This window comes from Solanum tuberosum, unplaced genomic scaffold, assembly GCF_000226075.1.
Source record: "Solanum tuberosum cultivar DM 1-3 516 R44 unplaced genomic scaffold, SolTub_3.0 scf00180, whole genome shotgun sequence".
NCBI lineage: Eukaryota > Viridiplantae > Streptophyta > Magnoliopsida > Solanales > Solanaceae > Solanum > Solanum tuberosum.
Window position 1 is genome coordinate 1,149,163 of NW_006239107.1, and position 10,024 is coordinate 1,159,186.

At 35.6% G+C, this 10,024-nt stretch overlaps 3 protein-coding genes across 4 annotated transcripts in view; all 3 read left to right on the top strand.

The window, feature by feature from the left end:
- LOC102594686 (transportin-3) overlaps nucleotides 1-2,295 on the top strand; it is a 29,940-nt gene extending 27,645 nt beyond the window's left edge. For both annotated transcript variants that reach the window (XM_006354747.2, XM_015312036.1), the window contains 2 exons: nucleotides 1,242-1,419; nucleotides 1,522-2,295. In XM_006354747.2, coding sequence (XP_006354809.1) covers nucleotides 1,242-1,419; nucleotides 1,522-1,800 — 457 coding nt within the window. In that variant the 3' untranslated portion in view covers nucleotides 1,801-2,295. The remainder of the gene's footprint in view (nucleotides 1-1,241; nucleotides 1,420-1,521) is intronic.
- A 2,113-nt stretch (nucleotides 2,296-4,408) lies between these two features.
- Nucleotides 4,409-8,368, top strand: LOC102595020 (serine/threonine-protein kinase AtPK2/AtPK19-like). Its single transcript, XM_006354748.2, has 6 exons — nucleotides 4,409-5,451; nucleotides 6,862-6,944; nucleotides 7,029-7,149; nucleotides 7,289-7,462; nucleotides 7,679-7,786; nucleotides 7,881-8,368. Exons 1-6 carry the CDS (start codon nucleotides 4,822-4,824, stop codon nucleotides 8,163-8,165), a joined length of 1,401 nt encoding a protein of 466 aa, XP_006354810.1. The 5' UTR covers nucleotides 4,409-4,821; the 3' UTR covers nucleotides 8,166-8,368.
- A 1,183-nt stretch (nucleotides 8,369-9,551) lies between these two features.
- LOC107061957 (uncharacterized) overlaps nucleotides 9,552-10,024 on the top strand; it is a 2,961-nt gene continuing 2,488 nt past the window's right edge. Inside the window, exon 1 of the mRNA XM_015312013.1 lies at nucleotides 9,552-9,861. The gene's annotated coding sequence lies outside the window, so the exon portion shown is untranslated. The remainder of the gene's footprint in view (nucleotides 9,862-10,024) is intronic.

A 10,024-nucleotide genomic window follows, 5' to 3' on the forward strand; every position in this document is an offset into this window, starting at 1 on the left:
GCAGCATGAGTCCAAGCTGCTGTGGTTGTGGTGCTTTGTACACTAGATTTTGCAATCACATTTTCTTTCTTTCTTTCCTAGGAGAAGTTGCTCCAACTAGAATGCTATACTTAGACTTATAGCGTCCAGCAAAGTATGTCACCATCCAATCTGCACCGGTCATGTTTGATTCACGTGGAGTAGTACTTCATCTGGAGCTTATTTTATATGCTGAAGCCTGAAGCATGCATCCTGATGAGTATCACTAGAGAATGAAATTTGTCGTCCTAACTAGAAAGATAATATTAGGTCTGTCATTGTGAGGTAGTTTAGTTTACCAACTTTTTATATCTCCCTGGAACACCAAGAGGCTCCTCTGATCTAGTAGATCACTAAGGGGACCAAAATCTTATTTCATCATAAATTGATTTTCTTCCCTATGAGTTAGTCTCAATAATACCATGGTTTTTGTGACATTGACAAATATAACTGTCAGAAAAGAGCGGAGGAAAAGGATTCATGTAGATAACTATAATCAAGTACCTGAGTGAATGATACAAGAACTGAGTCACTGGACACGGCCAGTTTGATTAGCATGAACTACTTGATGAGACATTAACTGGTCTGATGCTGAAGGAACACATATTCACTGCGTTGGTTGTCATATTTTGTTGCATTTCTCAATGCAATATAAGCAGCAGTTTGTTCCATATCAATATGGCGCTATATTTGTTTCCAAAGTCCATTGCCTACAATATGAATTACAGAGGCCAAGTACCCAACATATTTAGTAAAAGTACACTTGCAGTTGAATTTTAATCTGTCAAGCGTAGAATCATCTTTTCATACTCCCTCTGTTTCAATTTAAGGTGTCTTAGTTTGATTAGGCACGGAGTTTAAGAAAATATGGGAGACTTTTGAATCTTGTGGCCTAAAACTAAAGATGTGGGTAATGTATCAAGATTTCCGTTGAATCTTGTGGTCTTAAACAAACCATGTAAAATGGTGGAATTAAGGAGTTACCAATGTCATTCTTTCTGAAACAGACTAAAACCGAAAGTAAGGCACTTACATTGAAACGGTGGGAGTATATCATTGTCCACTCATCTATCTAATTACTAGAGAACCTATCTGGAACTGCAAGGAAACTCTGGCCCTTTTAGATTTGGATTTCTCTTCTCTAGTAATTCTATTATCTATTTGGTATGATATTTTATTATGTTTTGATTGTTCTAAATTTCGAATTATTGACTGGATTGTAGGGAGGCTTGCAATTCAATATTGAACTTTGTATCTGATATATTCGATCTTGCAAACTCTACAAACGGAGAAAGTTGCCTATCCATAAGGGACAGTGTAATTATTCCTCGAGGGCCCACTATCACCAGAATTTTGGTTGCTTGTCTAACTGGAGCCCTTCCTAGTTCACGACTAGAAACAGTAAGTACAAATCATTATTTTTTATAGAACGCAGATGGGTGAAGAGAAAGGTAGTATTAGTTTGTTGCATTCAAGAGTTACTCTGAGCTGTTTTCTTTGTAGGTAACTTACGCTCTACTGGCATTGACCCGGGCTTATGGGTTGAAAGCTCTTGAGTGGGCAAAGGAATGTGTGTCCTTAATTCCATCAACAGCTGTTACAGAATTGGAAAGGACTAGATTTTTACAAGCCTTGTCAGATGCAGCCTCTGGAGCAAATATGAACGGTCTGGTAGTTCCGATTGACGAGATTTCAGAGGTTTGCCGACGTAATCGAACTGTTCAGGAGATAGTTCAAGGAGCTTTGAGGCCACTTGATCTGAACATAGTAGCTGTATCATAGTGGAGAGGGTGCAGAAGGGCCTTTTTTAACCTCTCCCTTCTCTGCAGGCAGTAGTTTTTCATGATTCTTTGGAGGCCTTATTTCATCGTTTGTCCATTGTGCGGCTTGGGAATATGTACGAGTTATGCAGCAAAAGGGTGTTGTATTGTTGTTACTTTTTCTACTTGTGGAAAGTGATAGAGGAACTCAAGCAGATGCAGTTCACTTGGTTTGGCTTTTTCACTTTCGGTCCTTTTTCGTTTTGGGGGGGTTTTCTTTTGAGGGTGAGGAGTTTCCAGTTTTGAGGTTTTAATCCTGGTGTTCAATATACAAGCTTCTTGTATTTGGTAAGATTTTCCAGTTTACAACTGTGTATAGAATGTGCAGTTTCTTTCAGTTCAATAGATGATGAATGCTTAGTGAAGGAATGTGGTATGCAAATCAAACATGTTGTTTATCACCTGTTTTATTTCACATTATGGAGGATGCAATCTTACTTTCCTGCTTGGTTTCTCAGATCTCTAAGTGTTGGTGTTATAAATATATCTCATCCAGCTTTTCGTTGGTTATTGTGTCACTATATGGAATTCGATAAACTTTACTTTGTGACTTGAAAAATTCTGTCTTGTTTTGTAAGGTATGCAACTTTTCTAGAAAAAAGAAGGTAGATGTTTAATTTTATATGAAACTTATACTTTGAGCCAGGGGTGAATTTATACACTAAAATTGGGACACATGAATATGTGGTTTCTCCATAAAATTAGGTATTTATGTATACATATCTTTTTTAAATGATTTAATATTATCTGTTGGCATCCATCTTACTAGAAGAAGATTAACTGATGTATTTGATTGAATGTTGAGTTATTTGACTTTATACGTTTCTCTCTTTTATTTAGTGGTGCACCAATGTTTTACAAATCCTATGGGACATATTCCATATTCAAAGGACTACTATTCTCTGAGGCACATTTTCTTTAATGATCGTAATAACACTATGAAGTCTGAACTCTACCTAACAAATAAGTAATAACAATAAATAATTTAGCTTGCTCCAACTTCTACGTGGGTCTTGAAATAAATAAAGAAAAAGTTGAAAATCCTCTCTTAGATTTGAGAGTTCCACTCAAAATCATCTATAATATTATATTATATTATATTATATTATATATAATATAGATAGGAGTAACATGTAATACGAATAGTTCTCAAAATCTTAAGAAACTGTGCGTAGAGTATTTCATATCAAATCAAATAATTTTATATTTTAGTAGTTAAAACTAAAGTGAGAATATATCAGTTGACATAATTAAGTGAAAATGGGTGCATGCAAATTACCTATTCAGGTTCAGTATAAACGTGATGTATGTATCAATATAAACGTGATATCAATAAATTATTAGTCCCTATGTCTCTAATTATTTGTCCATTTTTCATTTTTAGTTGTCTCTAATTACTTGTCCATTTTGACAAATCAATAAAGAACAAATTTTTTTTTTACCTATTATCCCCTCAATTAATCACTTTGAAAAATGTAGAACTTCTTGAAAAGCTTAAGTTTTTTTAATTCATCTACTTCATAATTAGTAGGGATAAAATGGTTGTTAATAATTATTTTCTTAATAGATGTGTCAATTCAAGAATGGACAAGTAATTAAGAACGGAGGGAGTATTATACTACTAAAGATAACTTTGAATTTTTTAATTTAAACTTTTGATATGTTATGATTAAAATTAGGGGAAATGCATAAGTACCTCCAGCCTATGCCCAAAATCTCTGAGACACACCTAACATTTACTAAGGTCTTATTACCCCTCCGAACTTATTTTATATATAATTTTCTACCCCTTTACGGCCTACGTGGCACTATCCTTGAAAAAATTGTCAACACGCGCTGGACCCACAAGATAGTGCCACGTAGGCCGAAATGGGGTTGGAAATTATACATAAAATAAGTTCGGGGGTAATAGGACCTTAGTAAAGGTTAGATGTGTCTCAGGAATTTTGGGCATAGGCTGGAGGTACTTATGCATTTTCCCTTAAAATTATAAGATTTAAAGAACATTTCGATACATGTGATATATCTTTGATTTAAAATTGTAAAGATCAATAAAAAATTTTACTTTTTAAAATTTTGTTATTTAATTTGATCTTAGATATTCCCTATGTCCCTAATTACTTGTCCACTTTTCTTTTTATAATTGTCCCTAATTATTTGTCCATTTTGACAAATCAAGAAAGGACAAAATAATTTTATCTATTATACCCTCAATTAATTACTTTGAAAAAAGTACAATTTCTTGAAAATCTTAAATTTTTAATCCATCCACTTCATAATTAATAGGGATAAAATAGTAAACTCATTATGTCAATAATTTATTTCTTAATAGGTGCGTCAATTCAAAAGTGGACAAGTAATTAGGGATAGAGGGAGTAACATTTATGATGTTTAACTTAAATACGTGTTCTATTCAACATAATACAAATTGAGGCGCATCAACATAATTTGGGTTTTTTTTTTTGTTTGTGCCCCAATATACGGAATCATGGTAAAGCTTCGATTAAATTCAGATCGCAGAGCGCATGTCCCATTAAGAAGTGGCGTTGGTCAGCACAAGTTGGGTTTAGAACAATTTCCTTTTCGTGTTGGATTTCACTTCCCACTTGCCCCGTCTCTCTCTATACTTTCATTTGCCTCTCTCTCTCTTTCATGTTCATTCATGCATCTGTAATTTGCAAAATTCACTGTACCCATTACTTCTCTGCTGATAAATCACGGCTTCCTTCTTCTTCTTCTTCCCCTAAGCAAACACCCTTCAAAGTTGCAACCTTTCACTTTCTTGATTCTTCTTTTCCATTAATTAGTCCCTGCAGATCCCTGATGTAGCCCTTTTTCTTTCACAGCCTGCTCTGAGTTCAATCTCAGCTGGCTTTTCTTGCCTAAACCACATTCTTGATTCACAAAATAGCAATAGTAAAGATACAATCTTTGTTATTTTGGCTGACCAATTGATAAAGGGGTTTCAAGAATTCTTGTTAATATGGCCTTTGCAGCTCAGCAGAAGAAGGCTATTCATTCCATGTTAGCAAACAAGCTGACCCATCTCAAAATCCCTGACTCTTCTTCATCATCTCCTCCTTCTACTGATCCAGATTTTGATTTTTCTGATGTATTTGGTGCTCCTACCTCTTCTTCATCTCCTTCATCTTCTTCCAGTTTTCTAACTGACCCACAAATCATTCATAGTAGGTCCCACTCTTTTGTGGGTCCATCTCCAAGGATCACTCTCTCAAAGCCTCTGCCTTTTCACCAAGAAGTTGATTCTGAGAGTGAAAGTGATAGTGATAAAGTTAATACTCATGTAGGTACTCACCAAACTGAATGTACTGATGGGGTTGAAGAGATTAGTGGAGATGAGGGGTTAGCTGTAACAAAATTTGGGCCAGGGGATTTTGAGATCTTGAGGATGATTGGAAAAGGTTCTTTTGGGAAGGTTTTTCAGGTGAAGATGAAGGGGTATGGTGGTGAGGGTGATGGGATATTAGCAATGAAAGTGATGAGGAAGGACACGGTAATCAAGAATAAGCATGTGGATTATATGAGAGCTGAGAGGGATATTCTCACTAAAGTTGAGCACCCTTTTATTGTTCAGCTTAGATACTCATTTCAGGTAATAGTTGCTTATACTGGACTTGGTAAATTTGTCTATTCAGTTTCAGATTAATGGGTATATTTATCTTAAATGTATACATAAATAGTCTTACTATCCTGCTATTGTTACCACCTATGTCTTCATAAATGTTGTGTTTTTGCTTTCTTTGAGCCGAGTGTCTATCGGAAATAGCCTCTCTACCTACACTCACCCTCCCCTGACCCCACTCGTGGGACTATACTGGTTCTGTTGTTGTTACTTGTTTTTCTTCTTAATGTACAAGAACAAGATAATCTTTTGTATTAGGAATTATTTGGTTTTAAGTCCGAAGCTAAATTTAGTACTATGGTATTTGTCCTTTCATGTAATTTTCTGTTACAGAAGTACTTAAAAGGTGAGAGCTTTTCCTTGCCTCTCTCTGTGGGGAAAAGCTTTTCATAGAAAGAGGAAACTCTTTTGGGAATCTGTTTGAATTCTGGTGTCACTCATTCCTTCTTTTTTGAGCGGGGACAACATGAGCAAGTTTTGAACTTTATTAGTACTAGGAATACTATTTAACATCATTAATGCTAATGAAATTAATTTCAAGTGGAACTTCTGTTCTTTTTGTCTAGAATCTAGTCAGATTGCTGAATATTTGATAGGATATTTTAGTAGATTTATTTAGACAATTTCAGAGAAGTTCATTAACTTTTTCTGTTGCGATTTTCTTTTTTTAGTTTCCATTATTCTTTGCCTTTGATGCAGAATTGTCTTTGTTTCGGAAACAATCTTTCTGAAGATTTTTTTGGACAATATTTGTTTTGAACTGGTAACTTTTGTATTATAGACCAGTACTTAGGTAGTACTGGAAAACCCATTTACAAATTAAAGTATGAGAACAAAGATGCTAAGAAAATTCAACCCTAACATGAGTCTAAAACTTTTAGGATTGATCTGCATCTTCATGGGAGCTCTTTGTACACCAAAAAGAAAATAGCAAAACACTGTTTCTGTAAAGTGCTACTTCTAGCCTCAAATAGAATTCCTTTCTTTCCAGATTGCGCACCATATGCAAGCTGGAATGATCCTACGGTAGCTTCTAATCGTTACCCCAATCAGCCTTCTCTACAGCTAGAAAGAGTGTCAACAATCTTGCTAGGCATTGTCCAAGATGATTTTTTTTTTTTTGACAATTTCAAAGTGAAGTTAATGATTTTTTAGAACTTTTGTTGGTTTTTTCTATTTAGTTCCCATATTTCTCGATGTCTTTTTAAAGCACAGATTTTGTCTTTCTTTGGTGTACTCATTGTCATTGATTTTGCTACTGTGATTTGATTTTCGAAATCATATGCCTTACAGTCTCAGACCAAGCTTTCTTGCCCTATGATGTGTTTTTTCTTATTAACAATATCATTCCTGGGTCATTTATTTTGGAATATGCTGCAGACGAAGTCTAAGCTGTATTTGATTTTGGATTTTATAAATGGAGGACATCTTTTCTATCATCTATACAGACAAGGGATTTTCAGGTACCTTTGCATTTCTTATTGACTAACCAGTCATGATATGCATTCTGCTCTTCTAACTTCAGCTCTTGGGTGTGCTTTGGGTAGTGAGGACCAGGCAAGGATTTATGCTGCTGAGATAGTTTCTGCTGTTTCACATCTTCACCAGAGAGGGATCGTGCATCGAGACCTCAAACCTGAAAATATTCTCATGGATGGTGATGGACATGTAATAGTCTTGCTGTACTCTACTGCAGGAACATGATTGATGCATGGAAGAAGAAAAGAAATAAGAAATACGTAGCATTTTTCCTTTGAACATTGCAGTTGATTCATTCCTCTTCTTAAGCATTTCATTTTCCACCCAGGTCATGCTGACAGATTTTGGACTGGCAAAAGAGATTGATGAATCAAGCAGATCTAATTCAATGTGTGGAACCATGGAATACATGGCTCCGGAGATTATACAGTCCAAGGGCCACAATAAAGATGCTGACTGGTGGAGTGTTGGGGTACTTCTGTATGAGATGCTGACTGGTCAGGTAATCTAAGTACTGGTTGGAACATTTGTTTGCAGTGTAATTTTAGGACACTAGAATCATGCAGTGTTGAGTAATGCCAAAGCATGTGACAAAGCATAGACAGTTCAACGGACATTCTCTGGAGCCTATTTTATGTGAAATGTCCTATAAATTGCATTATTCCTAGACAGATTTTCCTTTGTAAATTAGAACACTTTTGACTCTCATTTCTTTCAGCCACCTTTCACCCATGCAAATAGAAAGAAGCTTCAGGAAAAGATCATCAGCGAGAAACTGAAACTTCTACCACGTCTGACTGGTGAAGCTCACTCTCTGCTCAAAGGAGTATGTACAAACTATCAATTGACTGCTTGCCCATACTTTCTTAGATAAGTGATTGTAATTCAACTGAATGAAAACTTGCAATTTTTTCCCGTAGTTGCTACAGAAGGACCCATCCAAAAGATTAGGCAGTGGACCAAGAGGAGGGGATGAGATCAAAAGTCACAAGTGGTTCCGCACAATCAATTGGAAGAAACTTGATGCCAGAGAACTACAGCCTAAGTTCAAACCAGATGTAATTGGCAGAGATTGCACTGCCAATTTCGACAAATGTTGGACTACAATGCCACCGGATGACTCACCAGCATCTACTCCGACAACAGGCGAACACTTTCAAGGTTACACTTATGTAGCACCAAATCCTTGGCTCTCCTCTAGTTGATTTAAGTCTTTATCTTGACAAAATTTCGAACTCTTAGTTTGCTATTGTAAGTCATTCTTTGTTAGAGAGAGGATCATGAGAAATGTATGGATCAGATTGTATCATGGTAAAAGCAAATCTTTCTAACTCTTTTTGTGTACTGCTGTAAGTTCATTCTTCTCTATGGACAAGATGTGAATCAATCAATTGACTTTGATTGTGTAGCCCTTTTCTTTACCTGCTCTTCTATGCTTCCTCTTAACCTCATCTATTCGATGCTCTCTGGAAATTATAAATTCTTTTATTATTTTGTACTGCAAGAGAATCTAAGAATGTGTTCACACTTTTCACTCATGTGATGATTTAGTCCCTATATTTCAAATTCAAATCAGTATTGAAAATTAATCAAAGTTGTTCAGTATTCAAGAACTCTAAATGATTAATGAGAAATAGCTGAAATAAAACCATTACAAATATGTACACTGGGGAGCTGAAAAGAGAGGATGTTCCAGGGCTTTGTTGCATTCTAGAGAATAGAAAATGCTAATGAGTTCTGCATATGGTTCAACAATTTAATAGAGGAGCAAATTGAGGGTAGTGTTGGTGCATTAGTGGAGTATATGAGTAGATATCCTTCAGGGGAATGAATTGGCTTTTGATTTTTCTCCTTATATGTTTCCTTTGATTGTGGATGTCTGTGGGAGGGTCTGCCTGATTGTTTTACAGGCTTGCACAATCTTATGCGGTAGTAGTTGAGAAAAGTAGAAGAAGGCGTATTCTCAACTACTAGTTCTAGAAACTATTGCGACATCAAATGAGTCAACTAGAAAAATTGCATTCAATTTTGTGATGAGTAATGTAGTGCTCTTTTGAACTATGTTAGGGCATAACTCTAGTCATTTTTATTTATATGAATGAATAGATGAGTGTCATTCTAATAAATGGAAATGTTAAAGTTGTCTATAGTTATTAGGTAGTATGAAATTTTGAAAGATGGCTTTTTCTTTTATTTCTTCTGCCTGAATATCAGATACACTCTCTTTGTACCTTGTCCGTTACTGATTCTGCTTACTATTTCAGTATGTGCAAATTATCATCTTTCGCTATTTATAGCTCAAGAAATGCTATACATCTCGCTTGTATTTGACCAAGCTCCTCCAGCATTTTGTTTTTGCTCTCTTTCCTCGAGTTAATACCAACTATAACATGAATAAATAAACTGATCAAACTTCTGTATTAGACTTTGCAAGAGTTTTTTGTACTTCCATGTGAATTATTTCCCTTGGAACCTGAGACTGTCATTAAGTAGGTTTTTGAAAGGAAGAACTGAACACATGCCAAAATAAGCATCCATAGATCTACCTTCCTATACTATGGTGTTTATCTTGGAAATGAACTGTTAACAGTTGAGGGATGTGACGTTTTTTTCTGTTAACAACAGTGTAGAGTTATCTCAAATTGGTGAGATGTTTAATGGTATCACTCCGGAAAGGGATGAAATATGACATGGTTATTAAAATATGAACCATATAACCATGTGGAGCAAAAGTTTTGTCGTTATATAAGTTCGATCTGCTCCTTTCCAAAATATGCTGGCTTCAGTGTACTTCTATAAGGCACACTTGTGAACTGTCATTTGAATGGTTTCAGTACATATCCATTATCTAGATATTGTGGAAAAAGTTGCATAAAGGTTGGAATCAGTGGAAGAGCACTGGTGAGTGGTGACTACTTAATGAAACTTAAATAAATTATAGCTTCATATGGTATATGGAAAGTAGAAAGGCATCTCATTCCAGTTACTTTTAAGTGGATAAGTTAGTTTGTGCTCATTAACAACCACCTGGTTTGTTGTGTGTGCGTGGGGGGGAGGGGGGGTG

Bases quoted from the DNA above. Each gene is read 5' to 3' on its own strand.
- LOC102595020 (XM_006354748.2), top strand. From the start codon at position 4,822: ATGGCCTTTGCAGCTCAGCAGAAGAAGGCTATTCATTCCATGTTAGCA. The intron at 5,452-6,861 runs GTAATAGTTGCT...AATATGCTGCAG, and splicing joins AGCTTAGATACTCATTTCAG to ACGAAGTCTAAGCTGTATTT. The intron at 7,463-7,678 runs GTAATCTAAGTA...CATTTCTTTCAG, and splicing joins ATGAGATGCTGACTGGTCAG to CCACCTTTCACCCATGCAAA.